We start from the raw sequence: 26569 nt of genomic DNA, 5'->3' as shown, positions 1-26569 counted from the left end.
TGGAAGGCAAGGTTTTGCCAGTGCATGCCATGCAGGGGGGCAGCGTGACCCGTGAACTCTGCAGTACATGCAATTTAGGGAGGAATAGTTGTCCAGAGAGGGAATACTGCTGATAAACATTCATGGTATATTGTAAAAACGCACTCAGCAGTCTAGTGGCACATTACAAGTACGAATTCGAGTCTCAAGTGTTACATTTGACTGAGGGACTAATTTAAATGTGCATTCTTTTAAGCCATTGAGCATGCTAGGTACACTAATTTCAATCTTTAAATGGTCAAATACAGAAAATGTAATTTAACTGCACAGCAAGGGTGGCACTTCTGAACAGAGACTGTGCAAAGAACCCTAGTTAACCCTTGCTTCTAGGGTACTCTACAAACTTACTTCATCCAAAAAGTAAATTTTAAGAAAACAAGAACTTAAAAAATGTAAGATTATTTTGTTCATTTTTACTCATACTCATGAGCTTCTGAAAGGGTTCTACAATTTAGTGTTGAATTGGACCAAAACATATGTATATTAGCCCTTCACCGTTGCGATCTATGCTAGAGTCTAAGTCATTATTGCTTGAAAGCAATTTGATTGTGCAGATATTTACGAAGTCATTAGAGTTAATTTTAAAAAAGTCCTGCGGGAACCTAGAGCGCCCAAAAGATGCAATGTTGTTTTCTGGACATAGTTCGTAGGGCATTAGGACTTTTCCGGAACCAGCTTCTCAAAGCCCGTGAAGTCAAGGGAGTTAGAAGTACTTCATGGCCGTTACTGGCCATTATATATACATTGTCTGTGCCACAGAAAATATCTTCTTGTAATGAACTGTATGTGCACTGTCTAGAGCATGCTGCTTTCTGAACAGCACAGCCAGACCTCCCTCATTCGTCAATGTGGAAATACGCATCCTGCAACCACCAATTTAATCTGCCATTCCCACTTCCCATCAGATCATGTTCATCACTTTATTCATCCAGTCGACGTAGAGGGATGCCCGGATGAAGATGGCAGGCTGGCCTCGCTTTCCACATCCTCTTCCCGGAATAATAACACCCTCTAGCACATAACAATCATGAGTCAGGCAGGCCAAGGGACCACCATAATCACCCTGCAAGATAATGAAAAAAAAATACAATTTAAGACTATAGTCAGCAGAAGGACTACAGTATAAAATAAATGAATTTGGCAGTTGTTGGTGTTCGTAGTGCGGCACTAGAATGGACATGAAGGCAAAGCACTAGCAGGTTACAGTACATTTTTCGCTTAAATGCATGTTTATCAACTTGGATGAACAAATTAATATTGAAAATTCACAATATGTTTTTATTAATTCATTTACATATTGTTGATATGCATTTGTGGAGTGATGCATGTAATATCTTGGCTGCTTTTAAATAAAATGTGGGGACAAAGAGGTGCAATGTAGGCATCCAAGAGGACAAATTAGTCCTCGAGAGCCTGGACATTTTAGTCGGCTAGCGTAAAGCTGCGCACATGCGCAGTCTCACTGGCGAGACTTAATGACAGAGTGAGTTTCACTAGCGAGGGTAAGCCACTCCCCTCTTTTCCATTGGCTGGCGTCACCGTTCATGCTAAACGGTGGCCAGCCATTGGAGAAGTGGTCCCAGTGACGTTCTTCTTTCTCTTTAAGCCCCGTCCTTTTCAGACTGGCTTCCTTGACTTACTGCTGTGATAAAAGGTTTCTTATCTTCTTTATGGGGCGAAACAGATGGCCCCATAAAGAAGATGATAAACCTTTTACCACAGCAGTAAGTCACGCTGAGGCCGTCCGAGCGGGACGGCTCTGAAAGAGAAATTTATTTTATTTTAGTATGATCGCGGCACCCGCACATTAATTGTAAAATGTTATTAAGTAAAGCGCGGGTGCCGCGATTATACTAAAATGAAAGAAATAGATGTTTTGTCTATTTCTTTCATTTTGGTATAATCGCGGCACCCGCGCTTTACTTGTAACATTTCAAAAGTAAAGCGCGGGTGCTGCGATTATACCAAAATGAAAGAAATAGAAAAAACATCTATTTCTTTCATTTTGGTATAATCGCGGCACCTGTGCTTTACTTTTAAAATGTTACAAGTAAAGCGCGGGTGCCGGCATTATACCAAAATGAAAGAAATAAGATGTTTTTTCTATTTCTTTTACTTTAATATAATTGCGGCATCCGCGCTTGGTGCCATGGCGGCAGTAACCAGTATTGAGGCGGTAAAGCGCAAAATCCAAGTGCTGCAGCAACAAGCAGATGAGGCAGAGGAGCGGGATGAAAGACTTCAGCGGGAGACCAAGGAGGAGCGACGGGCCCGCGAACAGGTGAGAACCGAAGTCACTGCAGGGGAAGCAGGGAAGTCGAGGAGGAGTTGTCAAAGCGCTGCCAGGTAAGAGTCGGTGGGAATGAGTAGGCCGGCCCGAGAGGGGACACCGTATGAACTGATTTGGGGGCTGATGGAGGTTGGATGGTGCTGCGGGTACAGGGCCAGAGAGTCAGGGATGTGGCTGCATGTAGATGAAACTGGGGAATGGTGAAGAGCTTTATAAATCTTGGTGGCCAGGGGGGGTAGGATTGCATGCGAGTCAGTGGATTCTTTTAACTGAGTGAATGAATGGTAAGGAATTGAAGGCGGGCTGTCACGGTTCAGGCAGGCGAGAGATGTGGAGTGCCTGTGTCACTCAAGAGCGGACGCCAGGCATTCGGTGGGGAGTGCCAGACAAACCGGAAATTAGCTGAACCCAGCGGACCAAACCGGACCGTGGGATAAAAATATTTTACAATCATGAACTGCATGTGATGACAGATGGAATCACGAAGAGGTGCGATTTTATCTGTGCAGTATTCATTTGTCAAGGTTAAGGAGAGGGTGGGGTCAGGCCCTCACAGGGGGGGCTATGGAAAGGGGATGGCACCTGAGGATCTGGCATCTAGGTGGGGACGCCGAGTAGATCTCCTAAAACTCGGCAGCGCTAGGGCGCAGCCAGGCTGGCGGGACATGAGTCTCTGCCCTTCCTGTCTATGCTTCCGCTGCCTCCCTTGTTACTGTAGATCCCTGAGCTCTAACAGGGCGTAGAGGGAGGAAGGAGCATGGTTTAACCTCGTAACCTCTGTGGGTGGCATAACTGCACAAGGAGCCACGTTAAGGGTGGCGATGGGTTGCAGCATACCAGCCGGATTCGTGGGAGGTGGTGTACAGTACATTTGGGTGGGTGTAACGGTAACGGTTACCATTCATTGTTGCAAGCACCAAGTGAACGGCCTTTTCAGCTCTCCAGGCTTCAGCAGCATAATTGGGATTACGTGCCACAAATATTTGTCTTGGGGAAAACGATGCTGGGTAACCTGTCCAACATTCCCCTCTAATGGAGGAAGTCATGAGCAGACAATGTTATAACCACTGCACAGCAGAATGGCATGTCTGTTGTTGCAGTCTAGTACAGCAGTAAGCAGCTGATGTGTATTATAATGCTGTAATGCAGGAAGGTGTGTGGCGGTGGACGAAGGCTGCACAAAGCGTGGGGTGATCTGAAGACTGGTGTAATAGCCTGTACAGCACGACTCCGTGAGAAGTGACTGTTTCCTTGAACGTCAGCCAGCCAAACGAGACTGGCGTACAGCAGACGTGGATGGAGTTCCGGTGTATATCCTTGTAGATCGAGAAGCAGCTCAAGAGAGGGCTATTACCCATCACAGTAGGGTACCAGACTCAAACGGTGCCTAGGAAGTGTGGTTCATTGTGCGTTCCTTCAAATATGCTGGGGTTTATTTGAAAGTTTATTAAAGTTTTTGGGGTGGCAGCAATTAAGGGATAGCATTTGAATCTGTTAGAACAGCTGGAGAGTAGAGTATTTTATGAATGTAAAATTGAATAGAAAGACCCTTCTTCCACTGATGGTCGAAGGGGCGCCAGTCGCCTCTTCACGTCTGTTGTACGCGTATATTGTTTTTGTTTCGTATTTTGGGTGGAGCCTGAACGGAAACACCTTTGATTTCGAATCCTGTGGTCAAAGATCAGCCATATAACATTTAGGAAAAGGAACTGAAACTTTTCTCAAATGAAGTACTTCTGTGGACAAGTAGGTAACTTGCCGCTGATAGACTTCGGATTAACTAGAGACTAGTCTGACCCCTAAGAGCCACGGTGCAGTTAAACATGCACTAAAATACACGCCTTGCAACTAGGACGTGGTGTGTATTACATTGTTTAATGCTGCACCTTTGGTGTCCCATGCGCTCATAAAGGTGACCTGCCTCATGATTACCGACATGTTAAGCCCTTTTGGCTGGTTATCAACGGTGGCACAGAAAGGTGAATTTAGTGTCTCACCAAATGTTACACATAAGCAGGGGGTGTCTTAAGAGTAACTTGCGAGTCATTTCGATTCACGCAGTTTTAGAGGAAACGCACATACCATGGTGTGGTCAGCATTAATGAAAGAATGCATTTACATTATGGTGAGCGCGTTTGTGAAATGGCGCACAGCTTTATTCAAGTCGCTAGTCGCTGTGTTGGGGAACCGGGGCGTATATATATTTGATCATACTTTCACGCAGAGAGCAAGACAGTGGACTGAAAATGGAGGTGGGTGCAAGAGAAAGGAACGTGGCGTCAGAGAAAGTGTAGGCGGAAAAAGAAGCTGCAAGGGTGATCTAAGCAACGGAAGAGTAAGATATTGGACGAGATGCACAAGTTGGAATGAAGATTACTCATATTTGGTATTCGACAGCGCTCTGGAATAACAATGCCTCGCCCCATTTTTTTTCGTTCTTATTAACCACGGAGAAGGCGAGCATAAGGAGATAACTGGCTCCATGCCCCTCCAACAGAGTTTAATGAAACGGGGCCAGAGCTGCTGCAATGGTATTCATAGGTACAAGATAAATTACCGTAGTACCCCTGACAGAAGCTGTATGTGTTTTTGTGCGCTCCCTTGTGAGTCAGTGAGTATTTTAGTGGCTATAGTAAGCCACTATATATATTCCTGTACGGTTAATCTAAATGCTTTGAGACGTGCATGCCATGCACATAATAACCCTTTCGCCCAATCAGTCCTTTGTCGACTTATTACAGCTAATCTGCTTTTAATTGAGTTTTACGAGGCTTCTGCAGTACGACTAAAAAGAAATAAATCCCAGCGTTCCCTTCCACCCTGCTATTCACTACCATTCACTCTCTACTACTCTCTACCTACTACTCTACTCTCTACTACTCTCTACTACCCACTCTACTACCCACTCTACTATTCACTCTCTCCTACTCACTCTCTACTACTCTCTACTACTCTACTCTCTACTGCTCTACTCTCTACTGCTCTACTTCTCACTCTCTACTACCCTCTACGACTCTACTTGCTACTCACTCTCTACTACTCACTCTCTCACTCTCAACTACTCTCTACCATTCACTCTCTACTACTCACTACCTACAAATCTCTACTACTCTCTACCTACTACTCTACTACTCTAGTCTCTACTCACTCTCTACTAATCACTCTCTACTACTCACACTGAAAAAACAGCGTGACCTTACTCCAACCCTTTACTCTTTGCCAAAAGGCACTAGTGAAAAAACATTCAAAATCCAATAGGTCTCATCTTTATTACACTTAAAGCAATTCTGTAATCAGGTGGCTTTTTAGCTTTACTTTTATTACTGTTTATAAAACATTCATGTACATAATATGCATATATATATATGCATATATATATATGTATATATGCATATGTGTGTGTATAAATATATTTATATATATACACATACAGATATAAACATATATAAACATCTGCATATCTATATAAATACCAATATTAATGCATCCATACATATACATGCATATGCATGATATGTACATAAACGTTTAAAACACACTAATAAAAGCAAGGCTAAAAGCTCCCTAATTACAAACATAAATGCTTAAGCTTAACTAAAGCCGAGACCGTTGCATTACAAATGCTTGTTTTTGAGTCTGGAGATAGGGGAGCTAGTGGTAGACATTTTATTTGTAAGTGGAAGTTGATCAATAGTTGGAAATTTATAGATCTATGGAAAGTGCTTGGATGTCATTGAGAGCTTAACAGAGGGTTTCCAGGTCCTTGGTCAGAAGGGAAATGCGTGTCTATGAACCAGATATAAATGTTAGGAATACCATCCTTTCCTCATGAGAGTAGAGAATAACTTTCACACAGAACTTGCTTGCCTTCTGCCATCAAATCATTTGTAGGTAGATAGCAGAAGGTGAGTAAGATCTAAGAAGCTAGTCTCAGACTTCTGGAAAGTTAGCAGTGATGGAAGAAACTAGATTAACTGCCTGCCTCAGTTGTGAGAAAATCCTGCTCAATAGCCCAGTTAACCATTACACACTCCTCAATGACTCCAAGGGTGTGAGTCAAGAAAGGGTGCAACTTGGCAGTAAATTCTGACGGCAATCTTGCCTTCCATCACTGATAGCATACATAACAAGATCTCTCATCCATGTACAATGTGTCCTGGTCAGCAGAATCCTCTAGCATTGTTGAGACACAGTGTGGCGTCCATCTTGGAATGACAGAACTACAATAAAAAAAATATGATTGATAGAATTTCAAGAAGGAGGACCAACGGTATTGACCGTACCAATGCATGTACAGCAAGTGTAAGCTTATACCGCTAGCTGCTGTAGGAAAGCATGAGGTGGAGGCTGGGACATGGGTCGACAAAGAGCGAGAGGAAGACAAAAGTGAAGGGAGCGACTATAGGCAAGGGAATGAGGACTCCCTGGTACCCTCCAAAATGTTCTCAGAAACGAATGAGAGTACAGAGGGCAGGAATCACAGGCTAAAGACAGAAAATAAAAGCAACACAAAAGGGAAAGAGGAAGGAAGCAACCAGATGCGAAGAGCCATTCACCTACCAAGTGTCCTTGGTGAACACCAGAGTAGCCCAAGTTGAATTGTTTATGGCTATGAACATAGCATTACCACTAGAAGCGGCTGTATGAACTGGGCCCTTCCACTTCAAACCAGCAAGTGAGGACTTAATGCATAATTTGCATTGCCCTGATTAAACTGCTGTTAAACATTTCAGAAAAAACATTGCTTTTGATGAAAATAAAGTATACCTAACATTTTTGTGTGGCCTCCAAAATAAATTAACAGAAAATTGGGAGTTTTGATTCAAATATTAATTCTAGCAACTTGGACGATTGGCAACATCTTTCCTACTTACCTCGCATGCTCCCACCTCAATGGGCATGGGCTGTGTACACATTTCGTTATCCTTTACTTTTCCCTTATGGGCAATGTTGCAGTCGTGGGTATTCATCACTTGAAACTTAGCCACTTTCAAGACATCCGCATGACCAGTACCTGTTGGGTGAAAAGTCTGGTAAGAACCAACAAATAGAAATAGCAGACTTAAGGCTGTAGCAAAGACAAGATCTTTAATTAGTAAATTATGGATTCTGTATCAAATTTATTAAAAGCTATCCAAACTTTTTAGAGAGGCGGGGAGCACCTGGGTCAAGTACGGACACATTTTGTGGTCACTTTATGCCAAGCTCGTCTTAAAAGTAAATGCAATTTAAGTCTACATACTTTTTATTTTCTGTTGTTGTTGCTGTGCTGAGAGCTTCATATTGTACCGTTGTCTGTTTATTTCAGGCATTCAACGGAGCAGCAGTTCCTGACAAAAAAGTACCAAGTATCTCTTCGGATAGGACACATCTAATCATCTACTCTAATATATGTGTTGCTCTGGTGGAAAGCTGGGCAGCTCAGTCTGTTGGGGTCCCTTCAAAGTTGTCAGCCAGCAAAGCAGCCCCAAAAGGAATTTGGTGCATGTTCAAAGTACTCTGAGCAAAAATAATACCTATTCTAAGAGACTTTTCAGCACTGACTTTCAATACAATTTTTATAAGACACTATTATGAGCTTTTTATGTAAAGTATACCAGTTACTTTAGGTATTTCTAATGCTATATTCTAAACTGATCTTTTAATTAAAAGGTATGAACTTTTTTCAGTAGGTACATGTTATTAAACATAGTTGGGCATCTGTTTTATTAAGCTGGGAAATCTTTTTTAAAGGCAAGCCACTTGATTCATCCTGTCCGGATTTTATTGTATAATGAGTGCTAACATGTTGCTCTTAGAAGAGAAGCAATGCCACACGGTAAATATCCCCTTTAGCAATTGATGCTCTAAAGTACTTTGCTTTGAGGGGAAACGGAGTCAGACGTCAATTAGAATGCACCATTTTGTTCAGTGGAAACCAGTAAACTCACTACAGGCAAGTGTTTTTTCCCAAGTTCATCTGGGTTTAGTCCATTTACATATAGAATACTTTTTTGTACGCTACTTTGTTATATTTTTGGTGCATATATATTTAAAATTTTGACCTGTTTGTGAACGAATAACTAAAGAGAGAGCGTAAACAAAATAGTAAACATACAATACCCCAGCCTCCACCATATGCGCCTCCCTCCGCACCAGGTCATTGCTGCTAATGGCTGTGTAATCGAAGGTGGTGACAATGGTCGTCTCCGGCGGTGTTACTGGGCAGTGAGGGCAACTATTTCTGGCACTGTGGTGAACATCCTGGGCCCTGACACTAAGATTTTATCAATTATGGACTCCATTGAATCGGAGCTGGAAAATATCCCCACTCCACATTATGAATTACAGATGATGCTTGCATCAGTAGTTTTGAGGAAACGAGGGAAGTACCGCAGGATTAAAAAATTGAATTGAAGGATCCCCTGAGAAATAATCCAGAGAAACTGAAATACCACACACAATTAACGCTGTAGTTGCCTTTTTGGCTTAAGTATTTCACCCAGACATTGGCCTGTTTCAGCAGGTGAAGTGCCCAGGTGAAACACTCCTGACTTGCAGTTTCCCAGTAGAACATGTAATCTGGATTGGCCCACTAACTCTTATAACCCCCACCCCGGAGGGAGTAACGGGCCACTCGTAATGAGGACCTATGCATGGCAGCTCTCTAGAGAGAAAATTACCAGATCTATAAATCGCTTAACAGATAGGGAGCTTGGAGATACTCCCGCCCAGTCCCTGGCCAGTCACAACTCAGTCTGCCTGTGGTTTAGCATTGTATTGTAGCTACTATACTAGTACTGAAGAGGAAAGGAAAAGCTGGCCAAGGTGGCTACAGGGCACTGATATTTCCACTGCCCACTAGGAATAGTGTAAGAATTGTCAGAGCCCCAGGCAAAATAGCATTGGAGCACTCCTAGTTGCACAATAAGACATGCATTATTTACCTGTAACTGCAGTTATCCAGTATTGGTATCTTTCATAAATTCACATGCCTGAATCATTCGCCGTCATCGGGATGGGAGTCCCCGGTACATGAGTAAAGTAATGTCCCATTAGACAGAGAGTAAAGGCCTAAGGCCTCCCATTAGTAACACATCCAGGTCCTTATGTAATAAGGACCAAACTCTAGAAAACAACCAATCAGCTGTCACCACCCTCTGGAACCTGGAAGGAGCTCTAGTCCCTCAGATTTTCGTAAGCACATATATAGAGGTACTACTGAGAGTACTAGGTGAGCCCTTCCAAGGGAGGCGGGTGGGTTGCATGTGAATCTATGAAAGATACCAATACTGGATAACTGCAGTTACAGGTAAGTAACGCATTTCTTATCCAGTATTAGGGTATCTTTCAGAGATTTGCATGCCTGAATCAGAATAGAAAGCAATAAAGGGCACATTTCCTTTTGTACAGAAGGCATAGATACACCAGTTAATAAATATATCCATGTTAAAATGCAGAGCAATAAATTGCAATTATGGCAAAAGTTATAGAAGTAACATAGAAATGTGCGACTAGAAAGAGAGAGCAGTTAGTGGGTAGGAAGGAAGGCTCACCTTTTATTGAAATAGATGATGCAACACCGCCTGTCCCACTGCAGCATCCTTCATTAGCTCCGTATCCAAGCAATAATGCTTGGTAAATGTATGCGGCTTCTTCCATGTTGCCGCTCTGCAAATATCTGTGATAGGCACCCCCGCAAACAATGCCATAGAAGTAGAAACTGCCCTAGTGGAATGGGCACAAATTCTTGATTTTAAAGATTGACCAGCTTGTTGGTAACGGAAGACAACAGCACCAGAAATCCATCTAGAAATACTTTGTTTTGTAGGGGGAAAACCTTTCCTAGGTAAACTGTAAGTCACGAAAAGTTGGTTGGACTTGCAGAATGCTTTTGTCCTGTCAAGGTAGAATTTAAGGCAGCGCTTCAAATCCAATAAATGTAGAGCTCTTTCAGCTGCTGTTTGATGATTTGGAAAGAAGGTCTTTAAGACAATAGGTTAGTTAAGGTGGAAGTCCGATGGGACTTTGGATGTAAATTTCGGATTAGTCAGAAGAATTACCTTATCGTTCTTGAATTGCAGAAATTGATCTTGTATTGTGAATGCATGAAGCTCACGGACACGTCTTGCGGATACAAGGGCCAGAAGAAGGGCAGTCTTCCAGGAGAGGAATTTGAGGTCAGCCCTGTGTGTCGCCTCATAAGGATGTCTCATAAGTTGAGCAAGGACTGTGTTGAGCTTTTATGTTGGAGGAGGAGACTTTAAAGGAGGAAAAGTCCGAAATAGACCTTTGAGAAATTGTTTTATCAGTGTATTTGACCAAAGAGAAGGACCTGTAGAAGATCTCCTAAAACGGGAGATAGCTGCCAGTGAACTTTGATGGAAGCGTGAGGGAGGCCTGAAGTTGCAAGATGGAGACGGTATGGTAATATTTCTTCCGGAGAGGATGTGAGGGGATGCACATTAGCAGATCTACACCAGATACAGAACCTTTTATATTTGAAAGACTAAGTCCTGTTTGTACTATCAGCTCGAGCGCGAGAGAGAACTGCCCTGCAGTCTGGAGGAATGTTTAGGCCCTGAAATTCGTGGAACTCAGGAGCCAGGCCAATAATTTGAGAGATGCTGGATCCGGGTGTTTTGGGCTAGTTCCTGGTCCATTGTGAGGAAAAATGAAAATGGTGTTAACGGAATTGGAGGTTGCAGGGAGAGGAGATGGAGTCCTGTGTACCAATGTTGGCGAGGCCATGCTGGAGCTATTAGAATTAGTGTGCAGGGCTCTGCCTTCATCTTCCTGAGGACCCTGGGAATCAGGGGAATAGCATTTCCCAGAGATCCCTGTTGGGGATGCCAGCTTGCGAAGTGTTGGCATTTGGTGTTGTGGTGTTAGGCAAACCGATCCAACAGTGGTTCGCCCCACTGAGAGAAGATGCTGTTGAGAGTATCTTGGTTCAACTCCCACTCGTGGCAGGTTGTCTGTAGTCTGCTTAGCGAATATGCTAATGTGTTGTCTTTTCCTGGAACATACTCCGCCCTCTGGGAAATATTGTGTTGAAGTGACCAGTTCCAAATTTTTTGAGATTCTTGAGCGAGTGATAGCCTGAGAACGAAAGCCAGGAGGGCTAGATGGACTGCTCTCAGCTCTAGGAGGTTTATGTGCAGCTTCCGCTCGGAAGATGACCACTTCCCGCTGATCTGAAGCTCCTGAAGGACGGCTCCCCAACCTTCTAGAGATGCATCCGTGGTTATCACTTGAGGAGAGGCTGGAGTTAGAAAAGGTAGACCTCGAGAGAGATTTCGTGGGTGAGTCCACCAGTTTAGAGAGGCAACCATCTGAGGAGTCATCTGTATGATGTTGTCGAAGAATCCGTTGATTTGAATTCACTGAGTAGAGAGAGCCTCCTGGAGAGGACGTATGCGGAGGCGACAGTAGGGAACTACAAGAATGCAGGAGGTGATCATTCGGAGGAGAGATTTGAATAGGTGCACTGATAGGGACTTTCTTTTCTATATGCTCTCTGCTAATTGTCAGAGTTTTTGTTGTCGTTCCTGTGATGGGTACGCTTTTTTCAGCACCGTATCCAGGACAGCTCCCAGAAATGTTACCTGCTAAGAAGGTTGTAGGACCAATTTGTCTGGGTTGAGGGCGAGTCCCAATTTTTTGAAAAGTCGTAGACATAAGGGAAAACTTGGTGATGCTGCTGCCTGAGGTATGCAGCCACTGGTGAAAGACATTTTGTGAAAATGCGCGGGCTGACTTGAGTCTGAAGGGCAGGACTCAGAACTGGTATTGCCTGCCGGCCACAGCAAACCTCAAACTTTTTGTGTCTTCTGTGGATAGGAATATGAAAATAGGCATCTTGGAGGTCCAAGGATACCATGTAGTCGTTTGCATTGAGAAGCTGCAAGACTTCTTGAATAGTGATCATGCAAAACGATTGTTTCTTTAAGAATTTGTTTAGACTTCTCAAATCTAGGATTGGCCTCCATTTCTTTTCCTTTTTGCGTACCAAAGAATCGGGAGTAAAAACCTTGTTCTCTTTGATTAACAGGAACACAGTTCTATAGCTCCGTTCTGGTTCATTGATATTTTCAGGCGTAAGAGGTGTAAATGTTAGTGAGCCATAGGTTGAGGAGGTGTCGGTGGAGGAGTTTGCACAAATTCTAGAAAATGTCCAAACTGTACTAGTTGGAGAACCCAACGATCTGTTAGGATTTGAGTCCAATTTTGAAGATAATGGGAGATCCTTCCTCCTACTTTGGAGGGTGAGATGAAACGGAGATCGGCGGTAGAGAGTAGTCATTGGTGTTGGGCGGAATCCTTCTGTCAACCGGCCCTTCCGCGAAAGGAAGACTTGTTGTATGAAGTTTGTCTGTTGCCTCTGTTGAAATTGTGGCCTGTATTGTTGGTTAGAAGAGGAGTAGGTAGGATACCTATACTGCTGGTAGCCTCCTCTGTAAGAAGATTGTCCTCTATCCTTGAGCCTCGAAAAGGGGTGCTTTTACGGAAGGGTACCCAAAGCTCTGGCTGTATCTGTATCTTTTTTGATCCCTTGGAGGGCTTCATTGATATGAGTTCCAAAAAGGAGTTGTCCATCATCGGGCATGTCAAGGATTTTGGTCTGGATCTCAGGCCAGAATGTTGTTGCCTTAAGACATCCATGGCGACTTAGGACCACCGCCCCAGCAGTTGGCGAAAACCAGTGAATGCGATGTCCATCGCACAGTAAATAATTTCTGAAACTGATCTTTTCCCCTCCAGCAACACCTTTTTTGCTTCCTTTTTAGACTCTTGCGGCAGGGTCTCTAGGTAGGGTGCAATGTCTGACCAAGTCTGCCTGTTGAAGCGTCCCAATAACGCCAATGAGTTAGACGCCCGTACAGTTAACGCCAACATGGAGGAAAATTGCTTTTCAATATTGTCCAAGCACCTGCCCTCTTTAGCCGGAGGTGCTGAAAGTGGGGCAGATGGGTTTTTTGATCTGCATTGAGCTGCCTGAGTAATCACTGAATCAGGCTTTGGATGGCCTATGAGGCAGGCCCGAGCATTGTCAGGAGCTCTATATTTTTCATCCAATCTTGGCAAGACTGGAGGAACTGTAGAAGGATTTTGCATTATTTTGATGCCTTGATCCCAGATATAATCTATGATAGGCATAGATTTAACAGATTTTTAGAAAGGTTCCTTGAAGTCGTAAAGGAAACAGTCCTGTTGGTGAGAAGGCATTGGAAGTTGAAAATGTTGTGCTGCTCTTTCCAGCAGATTATTGAATCCTCCGATATCTTCTGGGGATGATTCTACCTGAGGAGGTAACCGCGACACTGGAAGAGGGATAACAGTCATCCTATTCGTCATGATGTGACGGAGTATCCTGAATTTCCCCTTCTTCTTGTGGCTCATCCTCCTCGTCATCTGTAGAGAGGGGGAGGCAGCACAAGCCCTTCAATGGCAGGAGGCGGTGGAGGTGGAATTTGCGCCATCTGAGGTGGAGAGGAAACTGGAGCAGGAGACGGAGCAGAGGTAGGGAACCTCGTTTTGTAGTCTGAAATCATAAATTGCAGGTCAGAGACCAGGGCTGAAGGAAGACAAACCATCTGTGGCTGTTGATGATGGCTTTCGTCTTTATAGTACGCCTGCTCATCCATATCTTGATCCTCATACTCAGAGTCCTCCTGATATTTAACATTGAGTTCAGAAGGACTTCTTGCAGCCCGAAACATACTCTCCTCGTCATAATCATCATCTTCGTCCAAAAGATGAGGGAAGCAAAGGTTGGACCCCACTGGGTGATGTAAGGGAAGGCGTCATCCTATGCTTGCTGAATGTCTGCTGAAAATATGTATTTCCTGTCTTTGATTTAGGTGTCGTCGACGACGCCATCGTCGGTATATTCGTTGTCAACGAAGAATAATCGATGGTTACCAGGGGCACCGTTGCCGAAGAAGGAACTCTCGTCGACGAAGTTGTCGACAATAAAATTGTCATCGATGGAATGGTCGTCGACGGTACACTCTTCGTCAATGTTCAGATCATCGCCGACGAAGCACTCGTCGCCGTGCTAGTTGCCGGGCGAGTTGTCAGCGCTATCTTCGACGTCTGCGAAGATTTCTTGATCTTGATCATCAACGATAAAGGAGTATGTGCCACCGACGAAGATGTCGTCGACGAAAGAGATGCAGACGATACTAAAATAGTGGATACTGTTGACAACGACGAAGTCACTCAAGCAGCTGTAAGAGGAGATCTTGTCGTTGTCGAGGTTACCGTTGACGAGCAGGTAGTCGACGGGGCAGAGAAAGGCTTTTTAAAAGTATGTTTCACCCTCGGCGGAGGAGTCGGAGGGTCTGAAGCTGGTTTCTGTGAACTTTGAAGAGGGGGAGACTCCCTGGCAGGCAAATCCTTAATTTTTTAAGCCTCTGAAGACTTTTTGTGTGTCTTCTTTTGCGTTTGCTGCAAAGAAGGACCGGGAGAGACATCTCTGGGCCTTTTTTTGAGGTGTTTTAGAGGAGGATCTTGATGAGCTCTCACTCTCCTCAGAGAACAAGGGGTCTTCTTTGTCCTTAAGCCTCTGCAGCCAAGTCAAAAGCCTTACCTCACGGTCTTTTAACGTTTTTGTAGAAAAGGTACAACATACTTTGCAGTCTTTAGGTGAGTGGTCCAAATAAAGACAGTAGAGGCAGTCCTTATGTTGGTCGTCGACGTGTACCCTCTTCTTCTTGCAGGTACCACGAGGCCTAAAAAGGCCTTTTTTAGGAGTGTCCGACCTGAAAACAGTAAGGACTTCACTCAGACAAAAACAATCCTGAAGAAAAATACCTTGAATCCAAGAAATAATTAAATCTGAGCAGAGCTCAGTGGAGACTCCCTTAGCACGCCGTGCGGTAGAAAACCTGAGGAACTAGAGTTCCTTCCAGGAAGGTTCCACAGGGTGGTGACAGCTGATTGGTTGTTCTCCAGAGTTTGGTCCTTATTACTAAAGGACCTGGATATGTTACTAATGTGAGGCCTTAGGCCTATTACTCTCTATGTCTAACGGGACATTACTTTACTTATGTACCGGGGCCTCCCATACCGATGACAGGGAATGATTCAGGCATGTGAATCTATGAAAGATACCCTAATACTGGATAAATAAGACAACTTTTCAACCCTTATAATTTTTTTTAGAATTTGGTGGTATCCCTAAAACTGCTAGCTCCCACCAACTAATGGAAGCACCAGCACCACTAAAATTTTGTAAGCAAATATGTATACTTGTAATAAGAGAAAAGACAAGTAAAAAGGTATACCGATGGCAAGTATTTAATGCCTGTGAGAAACGTCAGACTGAAAAAGATATATGAAAATGTCAGAATTAATTCCTCATGTTGCTTCCATTTATCGGAGTAGACTTGAAAATGTAATTAAACTGGCGTTTGTAAATATTTACATATAGGTACCCTCCATTGACACTACATGCCAATGGTTTTGCTCCAAAACTTTGAAAATAAAACTTAAAAAATGCCTATTTCAATTATTATTTTTAACAATTAATATTTCGAAATAGGACCACTTCTCAAAATGTTTATGCCCGACTATATAAACTTACTCGAATAACCTACGTGAATAAGAGTATAGTGATACAAGGTTTAGGGGGTTAAAGCTTTGTGGTTAGGGATGCAGAGTTAAACATATTGGGTTAAGGGCTTGAAGTATTTGGTCATGGGTTTAAATTATAAGTTTAGGACTAAGGGTATGGGGTTTAGTGTCTATTTGCACTGATGCTGGGAGAGAGGGTGACCGTTACAAGGAGACCCGCTCTACTTGCGGTGGTGCGCCGCAGCTGGAAAGCAGTGGTCACTAAAACAAAGAGTCATGCACTATATGTGCCAGTAGGTGGGGCTGCCCACTGCCAGTGGGGACCACTTCACTGAGATGAGACAGTGGGACTGGAGCAGCAAGGGGATAGAAACAATAAGGGATTGCTAAAACGAGGGAACCCTCCGCACCGTGGAGGTATTGATGGAGGAGGGTCTGCCGGAGGCACAATTTCTCACATACGCAGCATTGAGGAGAGCACTGCTCCAACTGTGGGGACCAAACATGACTGGCTGTGCACAGATGACCTCATACAGACTCTCCTCACTTTTTTTGGGGGGGGCTTAAATTAATCACCTGGATTTACTGGACGTTTCTGTTGAAGAGCCTTGCTGATCTTGCAAACTTTACGTACCAGTTTGGGGGGCTTGTTGGGGAGAGAAATCAGGGCTACAGAATTAGAGCAAACCGTAGAGCAAGTCCGCAGGGTATCTAGGAACACTAGATTCAAGTACATCCAATTTAACTATGTCCACAGAACATCTCAACACTACAAAAGATTAATGCAATGATGCAGGTTGACACCATGCAATCTTCCCCATGATCTTTGCCAGGCGCCTGTTTCATGCATATGGTGTGGCGTTGCTCTTTAGTGGGACAGTTTTGGGTTAAGGTTATTAGAGACATGGAAGGCACGGCTCGCTAGGCGAGACTTTCTCTTTCTGACCATGGAAATATGCTCGCTGTGCTTGTACCCCATACCAGCCCCCCCCCAAAAGGACAGAAAAGGTTGTGGGAAATAGATTCTTAGATTTGGTACTCGTGGCTGGCTGCAGGGACAAGCACTGCACCAGTGGTGATAGATGGGCTGCCGCATTGCAGATGGCGAGGAATGGTAGAGATCTGGGCAACAGCAGAGGAAGCTGCACTGAAAGCAGAGGAGATGAGATGGGTGAGGCAAAAACCGATAGAAGAGGAGTTATGGCTAGAAGTACTAACGGCTTTTGTAAAGGGGGACGGGGAAGCGAGCAACTAGTTGACCTGGCAGGGCTGCTCTGATGGGGCTAACGGACACCACTGTCCAGTGCGCCATGGCCAATATAGGGTGGGCTGCTGCTGCAATACCAACCGAACATAAGCAGGACAGATATCTTGTTAAACACAGGAAGGGTTTTCCTGACACAATGAACACACATGTCTGACATTATGGAACTGAATGTATGTACATGCGAACTGTGGAATGTTCTAAGTTTGTACTCTGTTATTGTCTATTATGTGGGATTGCAGGAAAATGTGGGATGCATTGGGGGGGGGGGGGGGTTTGGGAGAGTCAAGATAGCCCTTCCCTGCTGGAATGTGCATAAAGTATTTTGTACTTCTGCAATGGTGTTTATGTACTGAATGTGTTCCGTTGCTACATGAAAATTACCAATAAAAACAGTTGGAAAAAAAGTGTGTGATTTAGTGTACGCAAAATTAACATAATTTTGTGTTAGTTTTTTCTTTTTTTCCAATACTGAGCAGCTCTATGGAGCAATTAAGAACTTCACCAAGAGCATTTCATTAGCTTTGAGATCATCTCATATGCAAAAGTGCTGTACACAGAGAACCTGAAGTGTGTGGGTTTGAGATAACCGAAACCAAGATATGATCAAATACGCAACTGAGACAGCACTAGAAGACAGAGTGCATTTGTATGTCACATGCTTACGGAGTATAGAATTACACCTATTTAAATCATCATACACACAGCTTAGATTTTGATGAAAATGGAGATAGCCGTTTCCTCAGAATCGTGCAGTTTTTCCCTAAGTACTAAAGCTGTGGTTATAACTCTATTTTCCAGCACTGAAGGTCGATACCTGATTTCATGTATAGGGTGTCCAGAGAGGTGGCACCTGGAGGCTTTTTGGTGCCATAGGTTAAGTAACATTATGGCACCCCCCCCCCCCTCATTAATGGGACCATACTTGCTGCTTTTGTGGTCTAACAACCCCAGTCTGTTGGTTTCTGAGACAGAACCATACTGGGAAGGTCTTATTGCCCATAGAAGCAGCAACAATGGTGCATCACTTTGCTTTGCACCAGCAGGTTTTACCTTCCAATATCACTGCAATGGGCCTTAAAGCAGTCAACATTTTACAATGGATTTCACCACAGGAGACCAGGCACTATCCATCGTGCTCAGATGTTCCAACACCACCATGCCCCACTAGAAATTAAGGCTAAAAGAACAAGCATTTACAATGCAATGGTCTCGGCATTGTTAAAGTTAGAGCTATTGGCATTGCTCATGACATTATTTTTATTTATGGTTTTGTTTTTAGAACATATAAATAAATGGCATTGTCATTTACAATGCCAATAGCTTAATCTCTCGCAAATGCGAGACCTATTGCATTCGCAGCCACACACACAAAGCCACCCACACACACATACAGAGCCACCCACACACACATACAGAGCCACCCACAGTCATTCACAGAGCCACCCATACACACACAGAGCCACCCACACACACACGAGCCACCCACACACACACAGAGCCACCCATACACACACACAGAGCCACCTACAAAAAAAGCTACCCACACAGAGCCACACACACACAGACAGACAGAGCCACACAGACACACAGAGCCACACACACACAGAGACACACACACACAGACACACACACACAGGCACACAGAGCCACGCACACACAGAGCCACACAGACACACAGAGCCACACAGACACACAGCGCCACACAGAGCCACACACACACACACAGAGCCACACACACACACAGAGCCACACACACACACCCAGCCACACACAGAGCCACACACACACACACAGAGCCACACACACAGACACACAGAGCCACACACACACAGACACACAGAGCCACACACACAGAGCCACACACACAGACACACAGAGCCACACACAGACACACAGAGCCACACACACACAGAGCCACACACAGACACGCAGAGCCCGACACAGACACGCAGAGCCCCACACACAGACACGCAGAGCCCCACACACAGACACGCAGAGCCCCACACACAGACACACAGAGCCCCACACGCAGAGCCCCACACACAGACACACAGAGCCCCACACACAGAGCCCTACACACAGACACACAGAGCCCCACACACACACACACAGAGCCCAACACACACACACAGAGCCACACACACAGAGCCACACAGACACACACACACACAGAGCAACACACACACACACATCCCTCAGTCTAGGTCAGCCACACGCCCATCTCTGCCCAGTAACGCCCCAGGGAACAGAGGCAAGAAAAAAATGATCAGAAGCAGGGAACAGAAGCAGGGAACAGAGGCAAGAATAAAACGATCAGAAGCAGGGAACAGAGGCAAGAAAAAAACGATCAGAAGAAGGGAACAGAGGCAAGAAAATCGAGCACAAGCATGGAACAGAGGCAAGAAAATCGAGCAAAAGCAGGGAACAGAGGCAACAGAGCCACACACACAGACACACAGAGCCCCACTCACACACACAGAGCCCCACTCACACACACAGAGCCCAACACATACACCCACAGAGCCCAACACACACACCCAGAGCCCAACACACACACCCACAGAGCCCAACACACACACACACACACACACACACACACAGAGCCCAACACACACACAGAGCCCAACACACACACAGAGCCCTACACACACACACACACACAGCCCAACACACACATACACACAGAGCCCAACACACACATACACACAGAGCCCAACACACACACACACACACACACACACACAGCCCAACACACACACAGAGCCCAACACACACACACAGAGCCCAACACACACACACACACACACATCCCTCAGTCTAGGTCAGCCACACGCCCATCTCTGCCCAGTAACGCCCCAGGGAACAGAGGCAAGAAAAAAACGATGAGAAGCAGGGAACAGAGGCAAGAAAAAAACGATCAGAGGCAAGAAAAACAAGGGCCAAACATACAATAAAGAACTTTCCGCCTATCTGAATGGCTCCAGATTCTTACTTGACGACCCTGCCCTTGGACTTCAACAAATTGGTAAAGCGACAATGCCAGACCTGACTTTGTCAATGCTTGTTCGATCACTGTGCCTCTACAGACAATGACCAAGGAAATGAAAAAAGTATTTGGTGTAGAGAAGATCTCACCCAAAACATGCATGCTTTTCATAAGGCTCTACATTGGATACCAACACTCATAAAACAGTCGCCCCCTCCCATGAGGAAATAGGCCTTTTGTACACATATCCCCTGTTACAAAAGTCAGTAGCCACACCTCCTTTTGAATACACAGCAAACCAACCATGCCATCTCTTTTAGTTCGTCACCCCGTCCTCCCCGCTGCACTTCATCCCACAGAACCCCACCCACTTCCCCCCAAGCTTCATTGTGCTCACCAGATCATCTTACTTCCTGTTTACCATAAACCCGTCCCATCCCACACACATGGTGTGCCGTCAAACCCATGCCTTTGAGGGAATTGCACAAATCCAAAACACCCATACCATGTTGTGCCACAAGAAAACCTGTACCGACCGCTTCACGCAAACTCCACAGTAATTATAAAACTGTGTTCAGAATCCATGTGTACCTCGCTGTGGTTAGTCCCATGTGCTACCTCTCCCCCACACCCAAATTACAGATACCGCTCCCCGCCTAAACTGTATACCCCAAGTGGCGGCCCCCACCACCGTCACCTCCTAGGTGTTTACCATCTTGGCTGCTTCGGCCCACGTGCGCTCCCGTCCTTTCCTCTTGTCCTTCGTGTTATGTGGGCTTGAGCGGGTGAGGGGTGGGGAGAGGTCGGGGGTGTTGTCACCCGCCACGGGGAAAGCTGGCAGGACAGCGCGGGGCCCAGCGGTCGCGGGAAGCAGAAGGACGAGGCAATGCAAAAGGAGGGAAGCAGAACGCGCCAGACCGCGAACCCCCGATGCGCGCTACAGCACCACGTTGGGGTCAGTGGTCGTCCCCGCCGCTTGCTGTAAAGGATAGTGTCGCCCTCCCTCCTAGTCGTGCCACCTCTTTCCGACCGCCGCCGCTCCTACTTTCCAGCCGGGATTTTTTGTTGAACGAAAACAAACCGCACTGGGTTATAGGTATTGTAGTCCCGCACTCCTTGAATAGACTGCGCATGTAGGCGGAGCCACGTCTTCTGTCGTAGCCATTTTAAAGTCGTAGGTAAAGTCAATGGCCGTAGGCAGAAAAGAGTGGATCAATACATTTTTGAGGTTTCAGCGCTAACGAGCACTGACCGATATTTACATGAGCGCATTTGCGGGTTTCCTAAAAGATCGCCATCAATCTGTTCATTTATTAAAATGTCTGACACAGCAGAAAATTAGGCCCGCCCGTCACCATTGCTGCGGATGCCGCGTCATTTTGGCAGCGAGATAAGCGAAAACAAAGATAAGTTTAAGCAAACCGCTTCGACTCATTTCACCGGACTTACTATGGAAGAATGGCCAATAAATAAAATGAACAAACAAACCCAAAATTGATCAGCATGGCCACTTATCTTTCCGAGACTAGGGTCGACCTGTTTAGAGGAGGGCTCCACACGACCATGTTTCTCCGAGGCGAGGCAGAAATGCCTCGAAGAAACGCAGCGTCATTTTTGGATTCGGGGGCGTGTTTTCTTGCTCTCCTCTTCCCATTGGCTGGAAGGTAAAATTCCAGCCAATGGGAAGAGGAGAGAAAGAAAACAGAAAGAAGCTAAAACCCCCCCCCCCCCGAATCCGGGCTTGAACAGAGTGACGCCCCTCTCCTCCAATGGCTGGCCTCCATTTAGGAAGCCAGCCAATGGAGAATAGGGGCGGGTTCAAGTCCCCATACTGAAAAACAAAATTTCTCGCACGCGCAGCCTATGCAGGCCAAGACCTAAAAAAGGCCACACCCACCTACATTATTGCCACTGCGATCTAGTCTGCCGCAAATGTAGTCAGGAAGTTCGGCACCCGCAATTCAAGTGCCAAGTCGTCCTCACCACATGGGCAATCAAGGCTTAAAATATATTTAACAGATAGCAGAGCACACTAAACAAGGAAGAGGGTGTGTCAATACAAGCTCAGCTAACTGACCTGTGGGGTCATCCCAAGCGAGCCTATTGGATATTTTACTGCTACAAATTGGAAGTTCATTTCTAAACCATAAATCCCACATTATTAGATTGACTTTAAACCTCATGATCAGGTTTTTTTTTTTAAATCTCTTACTCTGGGTATGTTAAAATCGAAACCATGGAAACACTCAAAATCAAAAGTACAGTTGCAACAGAATTATTTTTTTAGCCGGAGTTGAATACATTGAATGTTTTATTTGTATCAAAACCTCTCTGTGAGAGTTTATTTTGTAACTGGCGAAGTGAGAAACAATAAAATAATTGAGCACAAAGATCTTTTCTTGTAAGTGTCAACCACAAATTTCTAGTGCTACGAAGTGATTGTACCAAAAACCTCGCTCACACCCCTTGAGTGAGCTGTTGAGTGGTTGTTCAGACATCAGTTTCATTCAAATACGACCCTTTCAAACAAAATGATCAACAAAGCTTTTGATGAATCGATGATCGGTGACATGGCTACCCAAACACTGTTAAACTGGGCTTTAGCACCAAACTCATTTGCCCTATTGTTGCACGTTATGTTAAACATGCCTTCTGAAGTGCTCTGCGCCACAAGTGGCCAACTGGCATTTTAGATACCTTCCTCATGACATTGAATCTCAAAACCTTGAGTCATCTGACTTGGGGTTGGAGGGGAGTGGGAGAAAGGAAGAAGATACAGTTGAAGGCAAAATGGCCACTGTGATTTGAAGCTGCAGCTCCCAGTTTTGTGCCCAGTAGTCAATAGATAGAAATCCTCAGTCATTATTTCTGTTGCAAATCTTTGTTTTCAGGTCTATCAGTTCAAAAGATCAATGGAGGCAATCCAAGTCTACAGCCCTCTAAACAACTCGGTTTGTCAAATAAAATCTAAGGACTGCAAACATGGTGTCTCTGCATAATAGAGCGAAGTGGCATTCCAAACTGCGATGGTAATTTATTGCAAAAAATTGCACAATATCATCAAGCAGCATTTGAAGTTTTGATGTTCCACGTATAACCAAAGTGTGCAATAAAACCCATGTTTGAGAAGACTTACAATATCAGCCAAACAAACGTTCCCTTGGAAGTTGCATACCTTTAGTTTCCCCCCATCCTGCAATCTCGCATTCAGTATTTTGAGGTACAATATACCGCGCAGGGGGAAGGCAGATGATGGCTACTCGGCTGTTTAGGACTGCAGGGCTGCCAAGAGAAACAAGTAAATTTAACACCTTTCAATTTAAATTAACATAAATTTCTATATATTTGAACACAATTGACCAGGCTTGCTTTCTGCAAGTTAAAAAAAGTGCCTCGTATAAAACATTTTAAATTTCGGAACACAAAGCATGGGGTGCAGAAGAGTTGAGCCAATATATTATACATGTTAATTCATTCCATTTATATAGCTAGTTTCAAGTTACATTGCCAATAATGCTTACAACAACCATTGAGCAGTTAATAATTTATCGTCTACATTTGCAAAGGCTTTATTTTCTTTTTAATGTAATAGGAATTGTTTTATTATACCGTATAACAGTTTATTTGATCGATTTTAGTACATCTGGGAGCGAAGGACATGGCAGATTTCCCTATAAAATGTGAACCGTAGGTCTCCTTTCTAAAACATACTTAGAGAAACAACACTGCTGTCATCCGAGTCACAAAGCCATTTTCGGCTGCAAACCTCAATTTATGAATGAAAATTATCTCATCTATGCTGTCAGGAATACACCGAAGGATTACTTACAGATTTAAATGGTTTTGCAACTGCAGATTTCTCCACCATACGTGTGAATAAATCTGCAGTAGTATAAACCGTGCAAACTGGGTAGTGTTTAGGACAAGGTGTGGCTTGTCTTGTAAGTTTGTGAACACCAACAAACTTGTTAGTGTTGGCCCCACAAATATGACCTGTTTCTACCATAAAAATGGGCAGAATTTTACTCTACCGAGAAGATGGAATAACTCCACATCTAAAGATGGAAGGGAACGCATCACTTCCAAACTTTGAGAGGGGATGGCAATGGGTTTCTCCAAAGGGAACATTTAATTCCCCATGGAGTAAAAAAAAGAATGCATTTGTTCATAGAGCTGAATTTTCTCAATATATAACTGTACACTATGTACAACACCGCAGAAGGGGGAGGGGAGCTGGGAGTGTGGGAAATATGTGACATTACATTGCCAGTAATATGCCCTGGGGTATGGAGTCCTTTCCATGTGCCCTACTGGGAATGCCTGTCAATTCCAAAATTTAGACTTCTGCTTCACTTTTTCGAGGATTATCAGCACTGATGCAGATGTGGTACGTTTTTTTGTGACTTGGGACTGTTGCAGTGCAGAAACAAGTAAGGGTGCGTCTAGTTAGCACCAATTGTGCTGGCGTTTAACTCCTTGGCCGTGGTGCAGAGGGGTGGGGGATGAGCGCGGCGCCGCTGTGCTCGTGACGGAACCTCGCCGTCATGAGTCACGGGCGGCGTGAGCTCATGACGGCGGGGTTCTGTCATGGCCCCGCCCGCTCATTTATTCGCCCGCACAGGCGGGGAATGAATGCCGCATGGGCGGAGCTGCAGCCGCATGATGGAACCACGCCATCATGAGCACACGCTGCCCGTGGCTCATGACGGCGTGATTCCGTCATGAGCAGGCAGATGTTAAAGATCTTTACTATGAGTGTTATTCAGTGTTGATGCATTACAAAAGGAGGATGTGCTTCTACAAAGTATCTATCTACTCATCTGCTTCAAGGACACAGCTTTCTTTGAACTCCTTGCTGTAATATCTCCCACTCCAGAGAACACAATTTCTAGAGACCAATTGCGAAGAACCATTTGTTACATGACCGAGATGTAAGGGCAATGCCATGACTTCACTGAATTTATAGATGATATGGTCTACATGGCTTACAATAATTTGTGTGTCACAAGAAAGATCCAGCTCGAGGTAGACCGTACTGGCCAAGCAGAAGAAATATGAGCCTCATTGGGTTTAAGTCTCTTATCTGAGTTCCCATTTAAGGAAGCACAAGAAGTATTTAGTGCTCACTAAGTGTAACCAGCCAGGCAGCCTCAAGGGCAAAGCTTTGAACAACTAGGTAGGAACAATTGTAAAGCAAATTATAAAGTAGGTTCTTGTTACACCACTGATCACACTATGGCAGTGGGAGCATGTGGTGTTGGCTCCACAGACATTTTCCAGGCATGCACACATGACCGAAGGCTCTAAGTATGCTCATCTCTGAGAAAAACAATTAAAGGAGATGCACAAGGGGGAGCAGGAATCAGAGTGCCCAACGCCATCTTTGAACGCAGAGTCTCGCTTCTCACAAAGGTTTCCAGAGCTAACTGTGATAATCCGAATGCCTTGCATTTTGGTTAAAACTTATGTTGGCATCTGCTCCCGCCCTCGGTTACTTTCTCTAATGGGTACTTTCACTCTCATGCTCATAAAACCGATATGAGGACACTGAAACTTTAGGGGGCCACCACCTGGGATTAGTTCCCACTTAAAGAATCCAGAAATCTTTGTGCAAAAGTAACTTTGTTCACTGAACCCATCCTCCCTACGTGCTATCTTGTCTTGGGGATATTTCCAAACTTATTGAGTACCTGAATGTGCAGCACATTAGACTACTAAGGACACTAATATAGGTTACATCAACAACATTTTCACGGTTACTACCGGTTTAGTCTTCCTAAATGTTTTCTGGGAGTACATGTCAGCAATCTGCAGTGCATCAAAGCATCTGTCGTCCAGCTAGGCTCCTAAATGGCCATTGGGGCATAATATTTTTATCTGTGTGTATTAAAGTGTCTCAAAGGGGGATTTATTCCAGAAGGGCGTGGTAGAATGCATAGCCCTGCTGTCTCAAGCAATTTCCACAGAGCAACAGAATAGGTTCAATCTCCTCTGCGTTAATGAGGGTAAACACTGGTGCCTCACTCTGACATGGTATAGAACAACCTCAAACAGACCGATAAACAGATGCGTTGGATGAGGAAAATATACACTTGCTATTGTAGCACAGCTTGTCTGTGGAATCACTGTTAAAAGTTACAATTAGAATTTAAAGTGTTATAGTGAATAATCTGGTTCACCATACCCCCATAGATTATAGTAAAATAGATTTAATGAAATGTGTAGCAAGAAACTTTGTATGTTCTAAATAGGATTTAGAGAACATCTTTACAAAAGAAAGGCCCTTGACGCTAGAACAGGATGCTGGGTAAAAAAAGAAGGAATCATTATTTGTATTTCGATTTATATAGCGCGCTTACAACTGAGGGTCTCGAAGCACTAGATTGGAAAATTGGGTAAAAACAGGAAAAACATAATTATTTGTATT

General features: G+C 44.5%; 1 protein-coding gene across 1 annotated transcript in view; it reads right to left on the bottom strand.

The window, feature by feature from the left end:
* Positions 1–26569, bottom strand: part of MST1 (macrophage stimulating 1) — a 441328-nt gene continuing 414759 nt past the window's right edge. Inside the window, exons 17-19 of the mRNA XM_078661212.1 lie at positions 23318–23424; positions 7204–7343; positions 1–1102 (exon numbers count right to left, since the gene is read on the bottom strand). Of these exons, the coding sequence (XP_078517338.1) occupies positions 941–1102; positions 7204–7343; positions 23318–23424 (409 nt within the window). The 3' untranslated portion in view covers positions 1–940. The remainder of the gene's footprint in view (positions 1103–7203; positions 7344–23317; positions 23425–26569) is intronic.

Source organism: Lissotriton helveticus, chromosome 9, assembly GCF_964261635.1.
Source record: "Lissotriton helveticus chromosome 9, aLisHel1.1, whole genome shotgun sequence".
Classification (NCBI taxonomy): Eukaryota; Metazoa; Chordata; class Amphibia; order Caudata; family Salamandridae; genus Lissotriton; species Lissotriton helveticus.
The sequence above is the reverse complement of the archived record's forward strand: the minus strand, read 5'-3'. Positions and strand labels throughout refer to the sequence as shown.